Source organism: Rhinolophus ferrumequinum, chromosome 11 (genome assembly GCF_004115265.2).
Source record: "Rhinolophus ferrumequinum isolate MPI-CBG mRhiFer1 chromosome 11, mRhiFer1_v1.p, whole genome shotgun sequence".
NCBI lineage: Eukaryota > Metazoa > Chordata > Mammalia > Chiroptera > Rhinolophidae > Rhinolophus > Rhinolophus ferrumequinum.
In genome coordinates this window covers 35,639,866-35,661,907 of record NC_046294.1, presented here as the reverse complement: position 1 = coordinate 35,661,907, position 22,042 = coordinate 35,639,866, and the positions used below count along the sequence as shown (strand labels likewise).

The 22,042-nt window shown below is 38.9% G+C and overlaps 1 protein-coding gene across 5 annotated transcripts in view; it reads right to left on the bottom strand.

Moving 5' to 3' along the window:
• Nucleotides 1–227: 227 nt before the first annotated feature.
• HPS5 (HPS5 biogenesis of lysosomal organelles complex 2 subunit 2) overlaps nt 228–22,042 on the bottom strand; it is a 36,215-nt gene continuing 14,400 nt past the window's right edge. For 3 of the 5 annotated variants that reach the window (XM_033120316.1, XM_033120317.1, XM_033120320.1), the window contains 15 exons: nt 18,471–18,559; nt 16,668–16,846; nt 16,057–16,215; nt 15,297–15,483; nt 14,532–14,658; nt 13,498–13,647; nt 12,253–12,330; nt 11,395–11,972; nt 8,844–8,964; nt 8,473–8,628; nt 7,624–7,743; nt 6,394–6,507; nt 4,865–4,971; nt 2,444–2,714; nt 228–1,024 (listed from right to left, as the gene is read on the bottom strand). In XM_033120316.1, coding sequence (XP_032976207.1) covers nt 964–1,024; nt 2,444–2,714; nt 4,865–4,971; nt 6,394–6,507; nt 7,624–7,743; nt 8,473–8,628; nt 8,844–8,964; nt 11,395–11,972; nt 12,253–12,330; nt 13,498–13,647; nt 14,532–14,658; nt 15,297–15,483; nt 16,057–16,215; nt 16,668–16,846; nt 18,471–18,559 — 2,497 coding nt within the window. In that variant the 3' untranslated portion in view covers nt 228–963. Of the gene's footprint in view, nt 1,025–2,443; nt 2,715–4,864; nt 4,972–6,393; nt 6,508–7,623; nt 7,744–8,472; nt 8,629–8,843; nt 8,965–11,394; nt 11,973–12,252; nt 12,331–13,497; nt 13,648–14,531; nt 14,659–15,296; nt 15,484–16,056; nt 16,216–16,667; nt 16,847–18,470; nt 18,560–22,042 lie in introns of those variants that run through there. The other 2 variants (XM_033120318.1, XM_033120319.1) reach the window with 2 other exon arrangements.

Sequence of the window (22,042 nt, the reverse complement as noted above, 5' to 3'; positions counted from 1 at the left end):
AATCATTCAATGTATCCAACACTATGCTTACTCCACCCTGAGTCTACTCCACACCTTCCTGCAAAGTGCTCACAATAAACTTCAAGTCTATATTCTATTTAAATGAAAACTAAAATCAGATTTTACATTTATGATTAATATAACATGCTATGTAAGTAGACAGGAGCCTGACAAATGGCAATCTGGTACTTGGCTTAAATAATACAAGGACTCGTTGCAGTCTTTATTAGTACTCAGCCTTTCTTTATTGTGACTTTAAAAAAAGTAATTTCTAAAAGTGCATGATTTCTTTGAACCACTCTGTTTAGTTAAGGTTAGAGATAAAAAGTTTCCAGTAATGAATCGGTCACTTATATATAGGTTCAGATTAGAAAATGTCAAACACTGGGAAAAAAAAATATTTTAAAATAGCTCAATTTAAATATGGGACCATTTCATTTAAATATCTCATTTGAATCTTCAGTGTTTCACTTATTTTATGTGTTAATTCCACCACACCAGGTCTTATTTCAGTAATTTCTCAACTTGACAAGACAAGATATAAAAAGAATTCAACTCCTGTCAATTATATTATCTGTCTTCATGGGACCAGAATGAGAAACTTCTGCTCCCTACATGGGAGTCACAATGAAAAAATTCCCCCAATCCACTAGAGAGGGACAAATAACACTGTTGTTCAGCATCAGACTACACAACTGTGAACACTCATATTCTGATGCCAGAGCACTTCATTTCAGCAAACAATGACCGATTCCTTTCAAATTTCAACTGTGGTTGAGAAACACTGACGCCACAGGTAGTGCCCGAAATGCAGAGGTTACAGACACCGGCCAAAGTACTCTCAATAAGGTGGCAGGATTTTCGAGTGGTGCCTGTCCTTCAGTAACAAATGAATTCAGAAGATTCAGGAGCATGATTCAGTTTTTCTCAAAATGTCATGACATCCTGCTGAATTTTCGTCCATTAGGCCTGCTGAGACCAGAGAAACCGATCACATTTTTCAAGCATGCTTTGTATCAAGGCTCTGAAATCCCAAAGAAAAGAAATAAGTAAATTTAGTTCTCACTGTTCATTCTGTAGAAAAAACTGGGGGGGGGGGGAACCCACCAAAAAATTAGAGGATTCTAAAATTTGACTGATTCTGTGCATCAAAAGACACAATCAGCAGAGTAAAAAGATAGCTTATGAAAAAGCATTCTGTCCCATAAAATATTTGCAAATCATATATCTGATAAAGTGTTAATATCCAGAATATGTAAAGAACTCATACAACAGCAAAAAAAAACCAAGTTCGTGCAATTAAATAATGGGCAAACAGACTTGAATAGGTATTTCTCCAAAGATGATACACAAATAGCCAAGCATATGAAAAGATGTTCAACATCACTCATCATTAGGGAACTGCAAATAAAAACCACAATGAGATACCACCTCATACCCAAAAGGATTAGTATTATCAGAAAAACAGAAAATACTGTTGGCAAGGATATGGAGAAACTCAAACGCTTGTGCACTGTTGGTGGGAATGTGATGGTGTAGCTTCTATGGAAAAGTTCCTTAAAAAATTAAAAGTAAAATTACCATATAATCCAGAGATTCCACATCTGGCTCTATACCCAAAAGAATTAAAAGCAGGGTCTCAAAGAAACCTCTGTACACCCAAGTTCATAACAACACTATTCACAATAGCCAAGAGGTGGAAGCAACCCAAGTGTCCATCAACCAATGAATGGATAAACAAAATGTGTTATACAAATATAATGGAACATCACTCAGCCTTTAAAAGAAGAAAACTCTGACACATGCTACAATATAGATAAACCTCGAGGACATCAGGCTATGTGAAATGAGCCAGACACAAAAGGACAAATACTCAATGATTCCACTTAAACGAGGTACTTAAAATCATCAAAACCATAGCGACAGAAAGAATGGCGGTTGCCAAGGGCTGGGTGGAGGGGGAAAGAGGAGTAGTTGTTTTAGTGGGTAGAGAGTTTTACAAGATAAAAAAGCTCTCAAAATTGGCTGCCCAATGATATGGGTATACTTAACACTACTGAACCAAACACTTAAAAATGGTTGAAATGGTGACTTTTCTGTTATCTGTATTTTACCACAACTGAAAAAACAGACAAAAACAAAAAACAAACCTGACTGAGACAATTAGTTATTTGGTACCAATAATATTCTTAAAGAACTGAGTACACATCAGATTTGGGTATTCACATTAATCCAGTGTCTTTGTAATGACTGTAAATAAAATATTACTTTAGCCACTTCCTGGAATCACCTGAATGAACAGCTGAGTCTCATCCCCTATCTGTTGCGAAGGGGTTGGGACTGGATGATCTCTCGTCCCGTCCACCTCTGAAAACCTGTGGGGTCCCATATTCCCCAAGCGCCTACGGAGAGGGCATGCAAGGGCACGACAGGCAGGTATTACCTCTGCCTCTTCTCGGCAATCCTCAGGATATCGCAGGTTCTGGTAAACCTCTCTGACAGCTCAGGGGTCAAACCACATTCCTGGAGCAGTGACCAGGCCCGATCCGGGCCCATGGCCTTCGCTAACAGCAGTGCCACATTCTCCACGTTGATAGGGGAAGGCCCATCACTGAAGTTCCCATTTGGTGACTTCGGGGGGGCTGGCTTTGTGCTCTGGTTCTGCACAAGATGGAGGAGAAGCTTCCATTCCTCCACGGTCCCTGGGATCCAACCTACAGAAACACACAGGAACACAGAAATGTCGGCTCTGACTGCTCTTAGCACTCTGCCTACATACAGGAGACAGTCAAAACCATTTGTGAAAACGTTTACTACCCAAACGTACAAATATTAAAGAACATAATCTCATCACCATAACACAAGTTGTTTCCTGAACATTTGTTGAAATAGTTCGTGATACGGAGAAGTGACAAAATTAGCTTCAGAATTCTTTGATTCACTCTCTCAGTAATTACCCAGGGAATAGTCTCTCCGGGCTCTGGGTGCGCAACGAGGAACAAGGCAGACATGAGGATCCCTGCACTCGTGTGGAGCTTACAGTCCAGTAAAGGAGACGGGATTAGACAAACATAAATCTGTACGTATAAACAGTGCTAAGTGCTGTAAAGGAAATCATCGAGGAACCATTAGAGAGAATGGCCGAATTTTGGGAGGATCTGAGACGGGCTCTACAAGAAAGTGGCATTTAAGTGACAGATGAAAGATGAGACAAGCTTAGAGAGCATGTGCACGTGGCCCACATATGCACACAGCTGGGTGGGGAGTGATAGGAATGGAAGGTAAGGGAGCCTGCATTTCTGAAAAAAGGAAATAAGGAAGATGTCTTTGAATTCAGGGAACTCAAAAAGGCCTCTAGAGCACAAAGACAGCTGTGAGTAGTGAGAATGAGATGATATGGCCAGGCCTTAAGGGCCGAACGTAAGAATCTCAATTTTATTCTGAGTTCCGTGTAAGGGGTTTCAAGGAGGAGATCCACACAGTCCAATGTCTGTTTATAAAAACCATTCTGGTTGCTGCAAGGAAAATGGATTAAAGGTGGGTAAGCACGGACACCAGATGACCAATGATGAGGTTACTGCAGAGGTCTAGGCAAGTACCAAGGACCAGAGTGGTGACGATGGAACAAAAGAAAGAAGATAGATATGAGATATATGTTGGGCAGTAAATTCGACATACTTTAGAGTGACTGATATGAATTATGAGGAGAGAGGAGTATCAAGGAAAGACCCCATTTAATACACCAAGGGCAAAAATAGCTATTATTATATTAATGAAATATTCAGAGTACTTTTATCTGGGCAGGGAGGATTTTAGGAGACATATTCTCTTTATGCTTCTTGAATTTTCTGTATTTTTTATAAAAAACATCATGTTGTAACTAGAAAAATATAAAGCATTTATATCCTAACTATCCTGGTTATTTTTCAGAAGTTTATGTATGTCTCTAGTTCTAACCCTACAGAACCACTTGGCCCTCTTTTTCACTTCTGAAACAAGATGAGCTCAGTAATTCTTGCTATAGCTGTGACATCTGAAGCTCACCCTTGTCAGCCAACTGGCTTCTCTGCTGTTCTAACGCTCCCTTTTGCATACAACAGGGCTGGAAAAGACCTTAGCTCACACCTCTGGACAAAGGACCCTGATGTCCTGTAGGCATCTCTACACTAGATGAACAAAGCAACACTATAAAACAGACCAAACCCATCTCTCTGAGTGAAAGATGGACTCTCAGACTTCAGAAATCAGTGTGTTCAAGTCCTCGCCTTCTGATTGCCATTTTACCTGTGTTGGACTGATAAAAACCAATTTTTATTAAAAAGTATCTAAATACTTGGGAAAGCTTAGGGAAATATGACTGCTCCTTCACTTTAAGTTCATCTTCATGACCTCTGTGTTAGGCTGTGTATAAAGGCAACACGCTGCAGAGAAAAGAACCTGCCCACCAGCTTTAGAGAGTCAAACATGGATCGATCTGCACACCAGCCTCTCCAGCTGTATGACTTTGGGGAAACTAACCGTCCTTCCTCTCGGCCTCAGTTGTAAATTCCGTAAACTAGAAATAGCAGCAAGTATCCCAAGGGTTTGGTATCTCATTGAAACAGCAAGTGGAACAGTACCTAGTATAGTGCCTAATACACAGCAGGCTCTCATCAAACAGAAAAGCTGCCTGTAGTTTATTCCTGATTATGATTTTGTAATTACCAAGTGGTACAGATTAAAAAAACAAACAAACAAACCTACATCCTTGACAGCTAGAGTTACATACATGATCACCGAAATGTTCACCAAATTTCTTTGTAGAAAAGTCTGGAGTGACTTCTAAAACACTACAACCAAGAGTAACCAGTTGGGATTTCCATACCACTGTCCCCTTCCATCAGGCTCATATCATCCAGATACACGATGTTGGTGAGGGCCTCTCTTCTTCTCTCCAGCTCCAAACAGAGAGTAAGATATCCAGGCCAGAAACTTCAAAGAGACCAAAGTTGAAGAAAGGAACAAAAGGCAGTGAATTTATGTGGAGCTGCACTGTCCATTACAGTAGACGCTAACCACACATGGCTATTTAAATGTAAATTAAATGTAAAAGGCAGTTCTTCAGCTGCCCAATCCATATTCCAAGTATTCAATGGCCACGTGTGGCTAGCATCTACCATACTGGACAGTGCAGTAGGATATTTCCGTTATCATAGAAAGTTCTGTTAGACAACCCGAATCTACAGTGTTTAAGAAAAAAGAATAAAAGCTCATGATAAATACTGATATTTAAGGCCAAGCACCAATTATGAGATATATAAACTTATATACTTTATAAACTATAAGATTCAATATAAAATTAGAATATTTCGTCCCCAAATATGGAAACTATGGAAGTTCTCGACTCTTCCCTCTCCTTCATTTGTTATATTCAGTATTAGAAGTCCCACTGCACTTTCCCTCAAAATGTCCCTTGGATGCACTCCTTTTGCTGTCCTACTAATCACCAATTCAGTCATACCTGAATTACTGCAACAGCTTCCTAGCTGGCCTTCCTGTCTCCAGCCTTTCACATGTGTGACAGCAAAAATGATCTCCAGAAAGCTTCATTTTTATCATGTCATTTTCATACCAAAAAGTCTAAAGGGTCTCTACTGATAACTAATGCTTCTGACCAGCTTTCAAGGTTCTACATGATCTCATCACCCACCACCTGGCTAGTCTCAATCCTCGTTATCAAGGAATAAATGTGTATCAAGTACCTACCACTGTATGAATTGGGCATTATGAGGGAGACATAGGTCCTTATCTCCCAAAGATTATAATCTAGGTGGAGCCATAAGATAATACAGCCAGGCAATAAATAACTGACTAATAATGTGGTATGAATAAAAAGCAGTGTCAGCCTTTCATGCTCCTATTCTTGCTGTTTCTTTCACCTGACCTGCCCTCCTCCTGGCTCCTTTTGAATATAAATCCTAGCCAGCCTTTAGGGCTTACCTCCAGAGTCTCACCTCCTCCAGAGTCTCACCTCCTCCCTGAGTCCTTCACCAGCAATTCTATTGAGCCCACTCTGATCTGTCCCCACTTGGAAAACCTATAGCAATTATAATTCTAATCACACAGTCTGGCGCTTAATTAAATGCAATACCATCTGCATGCATGAGAACTGAGGCTAGCAACTAAGCAGGAGGGAGAGAGAGGAATTAGCCAAGTGCTAGTCTCTTCTACATAAAGAAAATACATGCACAAAATTTAATAGGAAAAAGATGTTTACTTAAAACAAAAGGATATTTCCCATAGCAAAAAGAACCCCCAAGTGATAAAGCATATCAATTCAGGCCCTGAACTACAAATGTGTTAGCTGAAATGCTTCCAATCTTAACTTCAGCTTCTAAGAAAATTCTCACTTACCCATGAGACCTGCAGATGTCAGTCATTTTCTCTTTGGTTGTAAAATCTGCAGGTAGTTTAATTAGATGAAGGATCAGCTGACTGTAACCCCAGGAAAACAAGTGTGAATGAGGCCTGTGAAATGAAAAACTCTCAGTACATTAGATAGGAAGTAAGTTCTACAAAATGCTTATCAGTCACCTAATAAGTAAGAACAGAATTTAATTATACTTGTTCCATTACTATTATATTTTTCAAGCATTTCTACTTAGCTTTCAAAAAATTTAAAATAGCTATTTTTCCTATAACAAATATCTGTTTATTTTTTAAAATTAGATATTTTAGGTAACCAAAAACAAACGAAAGAAGCCTATAATTCCATCACTCAGCCACTGTATATCCTTCCAGACCTTTTGTTTAAGCATGTAAGATAGGCATTTGGGGCACTTTTAAAAAGCTTCTCTGGGGCGGCTGGATGGCTCAATAGGTTAGAGCACAAGCTCTGAGCAACGGGGTTGCCAGTTCGATTCTCACACGGGCCAGTAAGCTGCGCCCTCCACAACTAGATTGAAGATAATGAAGCTGCCGCTGAGCTTCTGGAGGGGCGGCCAGATGGCTCAGTTGGTTAGAACGCGAGCTCTCAACAATAAGGTTGCTGGTTCAATTCCCCCATTGAATGGTGGGCTGTGCCCCCAGCAACTATATTGAAGGACAATGACTTGACTTGGAGCTGATGGGTCCTGGAAAAACACACTGTTCCCCAATATTCCCCAATAATAATTTTTAAAAAAGCTTCTCTGGGAGGAAAACACAAGAAAAATTTCTGATACGAGTATCAGTGTGTATTTTTTATGAATCCTTTTTTTTTTTTAAATCCTAAATCAGGTATGTCTAGAAATTTCTAGGAAGAAAACACACAAACACAAGGACACAATTTTCTCCCTCTAACACAAGATTAATCATCAAGTGCTCTTAATGTGGGTCCATGAAAGAATTTCAGGGGGTCGGTTTAATTCTCTGAAACCATGTGCAAAATTTTGCATGGATTTACATTTTTCTGAGAGAAATCATCAGATTCTTATAGGATCAAAAAAATGTTCAGAAACACTAAGCAGCTCAGTCTCAATACTACCATGACATGGTCAGTCTCTTCCACAGTTGTTCCTACCGTGAGCCCAGAATGATTTAAGTGACTACACCCGTTCTATTCCAGAGGAACATCAGAGCTTAGGAAAAAGGCTTCTTCTGTACCTGGGGTTTCCTTCATCGTCCATAGTGGTTGTGCTTGGGGGAGCACCGTGGGACACAGCTAATAGCAGCCAATCCAATCTTAAAGACTCTGGTTGTAGAAGGGACTCGAGGAAAGACGGCCTACGAGAAAGCAGGCGAGAAAAATCACCAATCTTCATGCTAATAAAGGAAACATAAAATGTGGGGATGGGAAGATGTTATTGAGGGATCAACAGAATGAATGAAATAACCTGAAAACCCTTCAGCTACTAATGTCTAGAAAAGCTGGTGAAAAATCTAATAGCCTTTTAAATGAACAGTTGAGCCCCAAGATATTAAGGAAAATACAAGGGCCAAAGTAAAGAGAGAAATAAAAGCCAGAATGTCAAATGAGAATCAATCAGAGGAAGAAAGAGGGGGTGGAGGGGTTGCCAGTCTCAATTAACCAGGAGCCATATGGAGACAGGAAATGAGGCTTCAGCCTAAAAAGAGTCAAAGAGCTGAAACTGAGATCCACCCACCAAAAGCTGGAGTATCATCAATAAAAACATGGCAATATTTCCATTCATTGGCAGAGACAACAAGGAGGCTGATCTGTCTTAGCCTAGGCCCTGAGGCAGGGGTTTAACTTTACACTGATGATCCGAGAATCCCTGAGACGGAGAAAAGGAAGAAGGCAAGAGAAGCGTGGTATGCGCACATTTATGTGTGTACTGTGAACTATGAAAGAATGCTACGTGACTGCCCAAGTCCTCCCTCCTCTTCCACAGTAGATAGCAGTTGATAATAAAAACGCTACAACTGCTTTTACAAGAGAAACAATGTCCTTTCAACAGAAAGGAAAGTCTCCAACTATTCTCGCCATCTCACCGTTGATCTTCAGGCCTTGATTTCACCAGACTGTCTAAATAGGCCAAAAACTGAGCAGGGTGAAGATGACAAAGTTGCATGACATCCGAAGGCAAAATGGATGGGTAAAACTTGATTAAGGATCGAAGGGCAGATTCCCCAAACTTCTTATATAATCTGCATTTAAAAACAAAACATATTAAGTCTCCAACTTCTACGAGATGATATAACTTAGTTACATTATCTAAATACTTATTAGAAATAAAAATATACTAACAAAAAGTGGAACAACATGCAACTGAGTAAAACTTTAGAGATTAAGACCAAAAAAAAAAAAAAGAAAGAAAACGCATGTGCTTTAGTTCATATAAACAACATATAGGACAACTTACTGGGTAGCATAAGCAATCAATAAAGGACTGTCAAAAGGGACCGACTCATCCACTAGCTTTAACCTTGTTGGTAGATCTCCTTCTTCCATCTCCATATAAGTAGGATTGGAACTTGCCATTTCTGAAAGATAAAGAATCCCTTCTCCCTTCATCTCAGAGCTGTAAATATTCAATTCATGAACACATTCAATAATCATTAGTCATGCACCTACTGTGTGGCAAAGCCTAACGTTGGTTAAAAATTATTGGAGACTAAAAAGGACAAGATACAACCGCTACCTTAGTGTCAAATTGGGAGGCAAAGCATATTGAAAGTTTTAAACAAGAACAGATAACCAATATATAAGCGACTAATTACCCTTGAAAAAGGGATATACATATATGTGTGTGTATAAAATTATGTATCTACCATAATGCCAAATTCCTTAGGTTTTTTTCCTAGAACTAGTGCCCCACTCCATCTTTTGGAACAAAATAAGGTAATTAAATTTAATTTAATTAATTTAAAAATATTTGACCTGTTTTATTTTTTTTAAATCATCAGTTACAGCAAATCTTCCTCTGACGGAAGATTTAACTTTTGGAAATAGCAAGTCATTTAAAGCCAAATGTAGTAAATAAAGTGAAAGATGATCTAGTTAAAACTACTTGTAGTTAAACACACACACACACACACACACACACACACGAATTTAAGGTAAAATGAGATTTTTCAAATAGTTTTCGACTGGCTTCAAAGACAAATTCCAAAGAATATTTCCAAGAGCTATTTTCTATAATTACAACATCATTGGAAGTGTCGAGCCTGTTCAACAGACCATTTCTAAAAAGCCAACCGTCAATTTCTGATCCGTATAAAAAAAAAAAATCATTTTTTCCCGGTTTCATTATTTCCTATTTGATTGTGTCAGGCAGTAAGTATTTAAATGAATTCAGAGGAGAAGGCCATCATTTAGAGCTGGAGAAGTGAGGGAAAGTTTTGATTGGGTGGAAGCTAAACCAAACTTAACCCCAAAATTCAGCAAACGGCTCATCATCTCAAACTGCCCATCACACTTGCTCTAGCCAGCTCTGGTAATCAGTTAACAACCAATCAAAGCTGATGGAGACTTTGCTGTTACTTTCCTGTGACCAAAGCTGGGTATGACCACATAATAGAAAAAGATATAACAAATTTCCAGTACTAATGTCGAACACCTGAACCTATTTGAAGAGAAATAACTTTTATTTCACATAAAGACAGTCAACCTCAACTCAGAAAAAGAAATTGAAATCATTTCTTCTGCTTTTAAGTGCTGAACGTGAATGGAAGCAAAACCATAACTATAGATCCATTGTCTAGAAATGGAAAGATCTTTAAGTCAGTAATATAAAAATATATCTCTATTTGTGAGTATTCATTTTTGATAATGAATGAAAAGTTTGCTTAAAGTCTAAATCAATTATTAGAAACATGGCATCTTTTATTCAAGCAGAATACTGAATTAAGAAAATGTGCCTCTTCAAAAACCTGGACCTCTGCAGTAGGAAGGACAGGCCTGGTCTCTGGGGTTGGCTTCTAGAAGATTATAGACGCTGGCGAGCTGGTTTCTATAAGATTATGACAAATAGTATGCCCTTCAGTCAGGTGTGAAGTAGAGACTACTGGCTGGCAACCAAAATCTCTGAGGCAGACATACAAGCTCTTTACCCATATCCGTTCTCTTCCTTCTAGATACGTGGATGGGTTACATTTCCCTGTCTCCTTTGCAGGTAAATGGTGCCATATGGTAGAATTCTTACCAATGAAATGTGAACAGAAGCTACTACCAGGCCAGATCTAGAAGAGAGCATGTTTGCGCCTTCCACGAGCTTTCTTTCCCTGGGATGTAGCAACCCAATCTCAACTACAAACCCAAAGGAGGACAGAGCTCAAAAAATGGAAGGAACTTGGAACTCTGGATTACCACATGGAAAAGAGCTGCCCACTAACCTAAAACATCTATCCTGGATTGGTATATGAACAAGAAATAAACTTCTATTATATCTCAGTTAATATTTTATGAGATATCTATTACAGCACTTCAACCTACTTAACTATTATAATCTGTGCCTCAGTTTCCTCACCTATTAAATGGAATAACACCACTTACTCTGAAAACCATGGTAAGGATAAAATGAGACAATGCCTGAAAAGTATTTAGCATAGTATCTGGCACACAATAAGTACTCAATAAATGGCACATACAATTTCTATATTAGTAAGTTATATCAGGGATTTTCTTGTTTTTACATATTTGCATTTATAAAAATCTTACTTTAACCCCAACTTCGCCAACACTGCTATGTCATTTTCTGAGTATGATTGAGAGAAAGAAAACTAATTTCTTACAACACAGGTGCAAATTAAACCAATGTTTGAAGAACTATTAAGAATTAAATTGAGAGGAAAACAGAATGGAGGTTGACAAGAAAAGAGATAATTTTCTACTTAATTCTTATTTTTTAAACACAAAAATGCCAAGATGCTGTATACCAATTTCTATCTTTGGCAAGGCAATCTGTTTATTACCTTTCAATCCTTCAATAAAAGTATCCCAAACACAAGGACTGTTACTGTAACTAAGCTTGATACTCTCCTTTGCTCTCTTCAAGTCCAGGAGAAAAAAGTACTTTTTTATGAATCGACAAGCCAGAATTTCAGGAGAGCACTGTTGCAAAGTGTGGTCCACGTGCCCATTTGTGCTTTTGACATCAGAATTCAATACATTCAATTCCAAACATAACGTTGTCAGTTCAGCCAGGTCCTTCTGGAGACCATTTGCTATGTGGCATGGAGAACATACTCGAAAAAGGTCATCCGAGGGCTCCCTCACACTATTTACAGATTCACATGCTGTTTGATCAACAGTTTCTTCATTGCCTAAAGAGCTTCTTTTTTCTTTTTCATTATCTTCGTCTAATATTCCCTTTTTTGACTCATCAAGCAATAGCACATCCTGGTTCGATGGCCTGGATGCAGTGCCAGCATCTGAAATGCCTGAAAAGTCCTTCACGGCAAAAGTTTTGTCTAACTGTGAAAGCCACTCCTGTAAGATCATTCTCAGAGACTTGGGTTCAAATAAAACCAGTGGGTCCTGTAGCTTGGTCCTACACAAGACAAACAATTAGGAAATTTACGTTTCAGCTTATTTCATACTAAATAAACCTAATGAATACAACATACTCATCTGGCGTAAGTGTTACTTTTTAACTCTTTAACAATTATCTCAGCAAGATGACAGTACAGAGAACATTAACTTTCCACTAATTCTTGAATTTCAATTCCAAATGAGGCAACCTCTGCCCCACAATGTCTCAGGACCACCACTGACGACCCCAAAAAGTCATCCCCAGCCACTGTAAAACTTCCTCATTCATGAATACTCACATTGCTTCTGTCGTTGCTATTTTAAGCTCTTGGAACTTATCTTCTTTAGGAGGTTGACTAGTTACTTCTTTTTTTACTCTAAAAAAGCGTGAAAAGAGTTACAGGGGATTAGAGCTTCCTTAGACAAATATTTCTAAGTGCTTACTAAGTGGCAGGTATTGTCCTGAATGTTACATGAGATAAACTGATGAGTATACAAAACTGTACAAGGTGACTAAGTTCAAGTCAAAAAGCAAGACATGCAAACACCTAACTATAACATAAACGAGAATAAAACAAACGCTAAAGAGTTGCACAAGCATTGTGCTGTGAAAGCACAGAAAAAGGAATGACTGTTCTGGCTTAGCAATCAATGGAAGCTTTCCTGAGGAGGTAATATTTATTTGTGTTAGGAAAAACGGAGGAGAAATACTGCAGGTGGAAGAAATGGCATGAAGAAAGGGAGTGGAGGCGTACACACACAGTGCTCAGACAGGACTGGAATTCAGAGTGCTTAGAAGGATGTGGTTGAAAATGAGGCTGGAAAGGTGCGCTATGGCCAGACTGAGGTCTGCCTTAAATGCCATAGCAATACCTGTACTTCATACCTGTACTATAAACATAGGGACTCACTAAATTATTCTGATGATAACACACCTTCTATTTCATTTGACTACCTAGATGGACTGGACCTGTGGGTCTCTCTCTCAATTCCTGAATGAGTGCTGAGCTTGCCTGCCTCTAATGCTCAGATCCCAGAACTATGAGATAAGGCAAAGACTAGATAGACAAAGCACGGGGCCACGCCACAGGCTCTGCTACAATTCTGCTGCCTCAGGAACATGTCACAAGCATATCATAAGAAGGTACAAGGCAAGACATCAATGCCAGTGCTCTCATCTTACAAGCCAGAGAACACTAGTGACTTACCCAAAGTCACTTGTTAGTCAGAAGCAGGCCTAGATCCTTGATCATCTTAATCTAATACTCGTTCTCCAACATCCCAGAAGTTTAGAGATTTGAAGGGGAGGGAGGTTGTCCAGGAGACAGATGGAAGAGGTACTAATTAAAACTCTGTCTGAACAGACTTGCTATGGGTAGATGTAATCTTCCTACATTTACTTTGTGGTATTCACAATTTTTATGAGCTACACAATCAACAATGAGCAAGGTCATACGTGTGTTCTCCAATAGAACAGTCTATGGCTTTCTTCAAACTGATGGCTGACTCCCCGAGACTTTACAGATTTATATGCAAGGGCTTACTCAGTGTCTTCCTCCTTTGGGCAGGTGACTGGATTCACATCCTCTTCACATGACTGCTCATCACCCCTGGGTTCTGCTCTCACTTTCAGATCAGGGCTTGTATGAAGGGTGCCAATCTTCTCAGTAGTTTTACGCACAAAACTAGAAACACTGGAAGTCAAATACCAAAAACAAATATGAAAAAAAATCTCATTACTGACAAGAAGGAAAAATTTAGTACCTGAGTTATCTCTGTTCCTATTAGTCCTAGGAAGGGAACTTGGACTTAATAAAAAGAAAAACTCTGTTTATAACTACTTCCCTCATCAACAATGTATTTCGCATAAGGACCACATGAAATTTACATTATAATAAGGATTCACTTCATTTACTAAACTGCCTTGATTCAGTGCTAAAGAAAAGGTTTTTAACTTCAATTTGTGTCTGCAATGTTTCTGTCAACTTAGGCAAAGAAGGCCACGTGACACCCGCCCCAATCTAGCCAGAGAATTAACAGAATTTCTTCATGAAATGCAGCTGCCCACTAGTCACAACATATCCTTCTTAATAAGCAAAATTTGTATCCAGTGAGACTCAGATAAGCAGTTAAATAGCTGTATAAAGTCTTCTCTCTGAAATTCAAATGCCAATCCTAGTCCCATGGAGTAGCTAGAAAGACTTCTGAAGTCTTCAATTCTAAGCCCAAACTGAGAAAAAGATCAAGAAATGATTAATAGTATGTGGAAACTGTTCCTATCAGGGATGAGAACAAAATGAGATTTTTAAACTTTTGCTCTATCTGTGGGTTAAAAAAAAACACACAAAAAAAACACACCTATAACAATTCAAATATCTACTCAAAGAGAGGGAAGCTAAACTCCCCAACAGGTAAATCGGAAGTTAAGAGCTCCGTATAACAGGTGTTATGAGAAATAAGCTAGAGACTTTTTTTCCCCCATTTAAAATGTCATTTCCATTCTTAGCACAAAAGTACTTAAGGGGACCCATGAAGTAAAACCAGAAATGGGATTAAATGACAAGGCTAATTAGTTTACCTGTCCTTGACAGCCTGAAGAGACACAAGAGGAGATGGAGAGCGAAATGATAATGGAATGCCGAAGGGGAGAAAAGTTTCACTCTTATCTGTCTCAAACGTCACTGGACCATGAGAAGAAACACTGTCTGATGAATGGAATCAGGGGGAGGGGAAAAAAAAAAATCTAATCACATGGGAGTTTTTAATCTTTAAAGAAATTCTGAATCAAATAAACCAAAGGAAATGAAAGATTCAGCAGCAAATCACAACTGACCCAGATACAAATGAGCGGAACACAGGTTTACAAGATGCACGGGATGGTCCACATATAAAACACTCAGGCGGGTACCTTCATTTTCCTACTAACCCTGAATCCCCAACAAGTCAAAAAGGAAGTTTAGAGTCTCTATTAATCTCTTCTCAACAGTTCAGTCACAGGAAGGCTCGAACATCAAAAGGGAAGGCCATGGCCCCCAAACTGTAGGAATGTTTTCATTCCTGATGGAAAATAATTTGGTTAGTCAGAATAAATTGTCCCACTCTTTTTGGTTAATGACCTCCTTTCTTAAACTTTCCAGCATTTTGACACATGAGTAAAACTAGGTACTTTACCAATACTATCCTAAACATGAGGGTAAGCAGATCTATAGGTCTGGATGGAAAGTCTATCAACATAAAAATTATTAACACCTTATAGAAAATTCTATACACAATTCTGGCAAACAGAATTCACAGAAAATACTGCTTCACATCTGCAATCAACATAAGATGCAGCACTCATTACCTTCATTTCCGTGTGAGCTGCAACACTGATCAGGTTGGTCCTCTTCCGGATGTGACGTGAATTCTTTAAGTCTCTCATCTTCTGAGAGGGTCTGGCTGTGAAGGGAACAAGAGTCTCCATCTGACTGACTGCCTCTTCTACTACTAATGATACGATAAATACCAGAGTCCAAGATGCTGAAACTTTCCTAAAAATAAAAAGAATTCCAAAAAAAATCGAAGTAAAACTTTCCTTTATAACACAATATAGCTTTTTAAGAGAAAAAAACCAACAGTAAAAGTAGCAAGTCAATAATGACAATTATGGCTTATTAGGACAAACTGGTGAGCAAAGTCTCGGCTCCTGGCAGCTAAGTCGCTCTTACGTACTAGTGGCATCACGCTGCCATTTCTCTAGCTTGTCTGCCAGTGAGAATGGGAATTAAGAGATAATCCTGAGCTGCACTGCAACTCAAATTAGCATGAAGGATCTGAAATCACATATTAGGAGCAACTTAACTTGTCTTGGAGGTCACATGAGGTATATTTGCAAACAGAACATAATAAACAATGACAAAACAAAATGTGGCTCCGAGACACACCTAAATGGAGGCTTCATAGGGCCATTCAACAGATGAAAGAAAGCCCCCTCTTGACCAATCCCCTAAATCTACTATAGGGAAAGGAAGAGACATCTGGGGATCCTACAGGTGAGTAAGTAAAACCTAAGGTAGAAAAATCTTACCGTACAGTAGAATTCTCTTAAAAATGAGAATACCTACATGTGATGAAATGGAGCTTCTTCTACTGCTACAAGCTGAATCCAAAGGTTCAAATTTTAAGATCAATTCTTCCAGTTGAGAAATCAGATCACTAGAGGTTGTAAGATCCAGCTGCGATTTCAAATGCTCCAATTTATCTACAGTCAAAGATTTTCTTCCCTAATAAAAGGATGTAGAAACTCAATAAAATAGCCTATTTGCATCTAAGTCTATATTCAAATAGCCAATATATTGAAAGAGCCCTAACACAGAACATAAAACCTCAGAAATGCCTTTAAAAGGCTTAAAAATCTAGTGAAAGATTTAATGAGAATATCTTAGCAATTAAGAATTTAATGTGGAGTTATATGCACAATTATCCTCCATAAAACAAGGCCTGAAATTCAAATAAATTTGCAGATAAACCTGATACATTTTTTTAATGGAAAGTATACCCTTTTTCTTACCCTCCACCCACTCCTAGATTTTTGTGCTTCCTTTGAGAATTTACAGCTGCTTTATCTGTAGGTCACAGAGAAAGGGCTAATAAAAGCCAAGCAACTTTGTAGCACAACCTTGCAAGCTAGGATGGTTTTAACAACCCCAATGAACATGCAAGCTTTCTGACTCACCCTGCTGGCAATGACAGAATTTTGGAAAAGACATAAAGTGTGAGCAGCCAGGGTCCACAGGCCTCTCCTGAGCAGGCGTTCCACACAGCGTTCCACAGATACAAGGGAAAGATGTGAGATTTTCCCACTTTGGTGCAAACAGAACAACTCATTCTTGCAGACTGCCACATCCTGAATATCTACAAAAACCACAGGGATGAACACACACAGGATTTTTAACCAAATATTCCTTATCCATTTTTTGCAAGGGCTGAAATTATTCTAATAAATTCACTTTTTATATAGGTTTGGCTGGATTAAATTTCATCTCTATTTTTATACTTGCATTTCAGTGAAGAAATCATATTTTAGACACCATTCTACAAAGAACAATAATAAAAGATTCAGAGAAAGAAACACATCTCTCATCTAAAATCCTATGTTTAGAATGCTATTTTCTGTGAAAAGGAATCGGGACTTGAAAAGAGGGCCCTCTACATTAGAAGACAGGCTGTAACAGTTCAGAGTTGCAATCTGATGTCAATGAATGGATTTCAACATAGTATTTGAATCAACAAACAATTCATGGAAAAATAGATCATGAATGACTTAAAGGTAGAACATCATACAAGGGCTTTAAGAACGAGTTTTTACATCACTTTCACTAGATTGTTATATCACTAGTTTTTATATCACTTAAAAAGTCAAACTCGCAGAAACAGAGTAGAGTGGTGGTTTCCAGGGACTGGGGATGTGGGGAACTGGGGAGACGCTAGTCAGGGCGCACACACGCAGTTAGAAAATGCATCAATTCCAGAGATCTAATGCACAGCATTATGGTTACAGTCAGCAATGCTGTATTATATATTTCACAGCTGTGAAGAGATTAGACTTAAATGTTCTCATCACAAAAGGTTATAATCTTACTGCAATATATAAATATCTCAAATCAACACATTGCACAACCTTAAACTTATACAATGTATAAGTCAATTAAAAAAAACAAACTAGTTTTCATGGGATTCCCTTAGGGTACTTAGCCCACAAAAAAATCAATGTTGATCAGATTGGTAAGTAATGATTTCTTTCTTTTTATGTTTTTACAACGTAGAAAATGATGCAAAAGTCAAGATCCACTCTCCGAACAGCAATGCTAAAAAAGCTAGATTTCTTCCATTTCTGGTTTCAATCAAAAGAATAACGATTACAGCACAGAGAATACAGTCAATAATGTTGCAATAACTATGTATAGAGCTAGGTGGGTACTAGACTAATTAATCAAGGGCAATCACTGCATAAATTATATAAATGTCTAACGACTATGCTATACACCTGAAACTAATATAAAATAATATTGAATGTCAACTGTAACTGAAAAAAAGAAGTAACTTTTTAAAAAATGAATACAGATTGATTTTTCTGTCTCAGCTATCTACAATGGCTACTGTTCTCATAAGGACTTTCTGAACCCCAAACTATTGAGACACAAAACAGGAGTTAAAACAAGACTAACAGGGGTAAAAGTTCAAGATAAGGAGAGGAAGAAAATTAACCCACTCAATCCTGAGCAGTGGTTATTGATACTTAAGAATAAATATAACTGTATTTAAAAGTTAAAAAGGCATGAAAAATAATAACTGAACACAAATTAACAAATGTATGCTTGTGAAGTATCTTACAATGGGAAACATCTACGATGTTAAATCTTTACAAGAAATGTCAACTCATTCTATTTTTCTATTTTTTACACAAGAGAATCCACCTATAATAATTCTTTCACAAGCATGAGATTAAAAATTACACAATGAAGAAAAATATAATTACCTTTGACTTCACTCCAAAGAAGAACTTGAACATTCTGAGGAATGAAAATATAAATTCCTCTTTCTGTCCAAGTCAACACACAATGTTCACTGTGAGAAAAAATGGAAGGAGTCAAGAGAATAACTTTGCTCAGATACAGAAGTTTATGACATAATTCCCTGAATTCAGACCCTCACATTAGCTATTAAAGGAAAATCAGCCTTTATAAAAAAACACAACAGTGATCTAGCTAATCAAGCCCTAAAACCTCTTTTCTGTCTATAACAACCACCCACTAAAAAAATAGCAGAATGTATACCAAATTAGGAAAAATTCAGGTATATACACTAAATACTTTCTAGAAAAAGAAAAGGCTGGTAGTAGGAAATACTTGGATATACTGTATACACTAAATATCTTCTAGAAAAAGAAAAGACTGGTGGTATCTTAACCAATGTTTGCTAAAGATGCTAAACTTCCCATATGTAGTATATGTAGTATGATGGGGCGCATTTAAAACAAAGACTGAGGGGCGGGCCCAGTGGCTCAGGCGGTTAGAGCTCCATGCTCCTAACTCTGAAGGCTGCTGGTTTGATTCCCACATGGGCCAGTGGGCTTTCAACCACAAGGTTGCCAGTTCAATTCCTCGAGTCCCACCCACAAGGGATGGTGGGCTCCGTCCCCTGCAACTAAGATTGAACACGGCACCTTGAGCTGAGCTGCTGCTGAGCTCCCGGATGGCTCAGTTGGTTGGAGTGCATCCTCTCAACCACAAGGTTGCCGGTTCAACTCCCGCAAGGGATGGTAGGCTGTGCCCCCTGCAACTAGCAATGGCAACTGGACCTGGAGCTGAGCTGCGCCCTCCACAACTAAGACTGAAAGGACAACAACTTGAAGCTGAACGGCACCCTCCACAACTATGATTAAAACGACAACTTGACTTGGAAAAAATCCTGGAAGTACACACTGTTCCCCAATAAAGTCCTGTTCCCCTTCTCCAATAAAATCTTAAAAAAAAAAAAAAAAAAGACTATATTACCTAACCTTGTAGCAACTCATCAAGATAGATGTGCTATCCCTATTTAATTTTTTTTTTTAATTCTGAAGCTCAGAGACATGAAAAAATACACCCAAAGCCATTCAGCATGAATGCAAAAGAGTCAGAATTTATACTCAGGACCATCTGGTTCCAAGACCTAGATAAAATCCTTGCCTCACAAAATCTACTTCTTCCCTCATTTATCCTCACTGAGCCACTCACTGTTACCTGGAATGCTGATTATTCCATTTAACTGCATTCTCAAAAAGCCATCGATTTCCTGAGTGCCAAACCCAGTATCCCTTCCTCATTTCCCTTCTTGATCCCCAAGCAGGGGCCAAACCGAGCTGGCTGTTCCTTCCTTCCTGAACCTCAGCTCCCTGGACTCCGGGACACTGCCCTTCCTTGGTCCGCTTTCCTTTCCGGTGCTCTGGTTCACTCCATCTCTGCTCATCTTCTCTACTCCTTTGTTCATGCATCTCATTGCTCTCTCAAGGCTGCTACTGTTTTTTCCGTCCCACCGGTACTCTCTGCTTCTTGCCCCTCACCAAGGCACCCCCCACTGTATATAATGTCCTCATTCCAGCCCCCTCTCAAGGATGCGCAGAAGTTGTACTCCTGCTGAAATCCTTCTCGGACGGTGCCCAGCCTCCTCGACCTCCTGCTCTCAACCTCTCTCTTGTCAACCTGCTCACGCGGCCCTTAAGCATGCACTGCAGTGTCACAACTCTTATTTCTCACTCTTGTTAAACTTTCTGTAGAAATAAACAACATTTCTCCAACAAATTATCATCTTGAGATAGAAACCTTTTTTTTCCTTTATGACCCCAAGAGGACTAAAAACGGTACCACGTGGCTATGAAAGTAAGAGTGATATTTAGCAGGAATTGCGTCCTCACACAAATATTTAACCTGTTGTCAACCTAAGACCAGATCACTGCCTTTATAGGGAAGTAATCTTTGTCACACAGATGAAAGAAATGGTCAGAATCCAAGTCCAAAGCAAGTAAAACTGTAAGCCTGCCTTCAGGATCCAAAGGAGAAAAATGAGAGGCCAGAGGATCCCTGAGTAAAGAGATACAGGATCATGATTTTGATACTGAACTTGATATTCAGTTTGGAAAGATTCCTTAGGAACAGCAACCTAGGTTAGACTGGGAGTGGGGGAGAGGTAAGAGTTGATACTTTGTAATTTATCCATCCTTCACCCCCTCCCCATCCCTTCCCTGATGATAAACAGACTGGGACACAAACCTAACAGTATTGTTTAAAAAGTCAGAGAAAGTGATCCCAGTGTACCCAAGGGGAAACAAAGTATATAAGTTTACTTCCTTGTAGTATTTGTGGGTGTAACAGTCCAGGTCACCACAAGACAGAAGTGCACAGGAGGGAAAAAACAAACAGAAACAGGAAGCCCTCCTACTCATGGTTTTTCAAACAATCTTTGTTGAATAATTTCGCGGGCCGTATGGGAGAGCCTCCGTATGCCTCGCGCTGTGCCCATAGTACAGGAGCTGACAATCTGGTGCTGCGATGGATATTCACAGTACAGTGAAATAGGGGAGGTGATGAAGGAACGAACAAGGTGTGACAACAGGCTAAGTGTCTGATCTAAACACACTGGAGAAGTCAGCAAAGGCTTCCAAGTGCCTCAATTATCGCTGATGCCGAGGAGTAGGGAGCCCATCTGCTTGCTATGGCCGGAACTGTAAAGGGAGCGTTAAATAGCTTATCTCCACATACATTTATTAAGTGTCTATATATGCCAGGCACTGAGAATAAAATAGTGAACAAAACAGACATGGAGCCCTCACAATCTGCTGTGTCGGAGAAAGACAGGCATAAATGTTGCATGAATATGTAATTATAAACTGTGGTAAGGGGCGGCCGGTTGGCTCAGTTGGTTAGAGCAGTGCTCATAACACCCAGGTCACCGGTTCGATTCCCACATGGGCCACTGAGCTGTGCCCTCCACAACTAGATTGAAAACAACGACTTGACTTGGAGTTGAGCTGTGCCCTCCACAACTAGATTGAAAAAGAAAAAAGAAAAAACCAACTTGAGTTGGAACTGATGGGTCTTGGAAAATCACACTGTTCCCCAATATTCCCCAATAAAAATTTAAAAAAAAACAACAAAAAACAAAACTGTGGTAAGTGCCATAAAGGAAGAGTCTTTAATATGCTTTATCCAATTATGGGCAAATAAATAGCTGTCTTTCTCCAGTAACTTTCAGGATGCATTATGGATTTACGAAAGAGTTATATTATCTACAATCTACTTTTAAATACTTTAGTGTAGGCAGTGTGACATATGCATACATTAGTTAGGGGCAATTAATTAATATTCCAAGTGTTGTTTTTTTTAAATATCACATTTTAAGAGCAGTTAGTTAGCCTTTGAAAAAACCCAGTCGGGGAGTCCACACTCCAGCATACCCCATAACAACCTCTAAATATTCTCTGAATCTGCATTAGAGATCTTACGCATTAGCCTAAGGGATACTAGAAATAATTTCCCACTGATGAAACAAGTAGAGTTCCAGACACATACA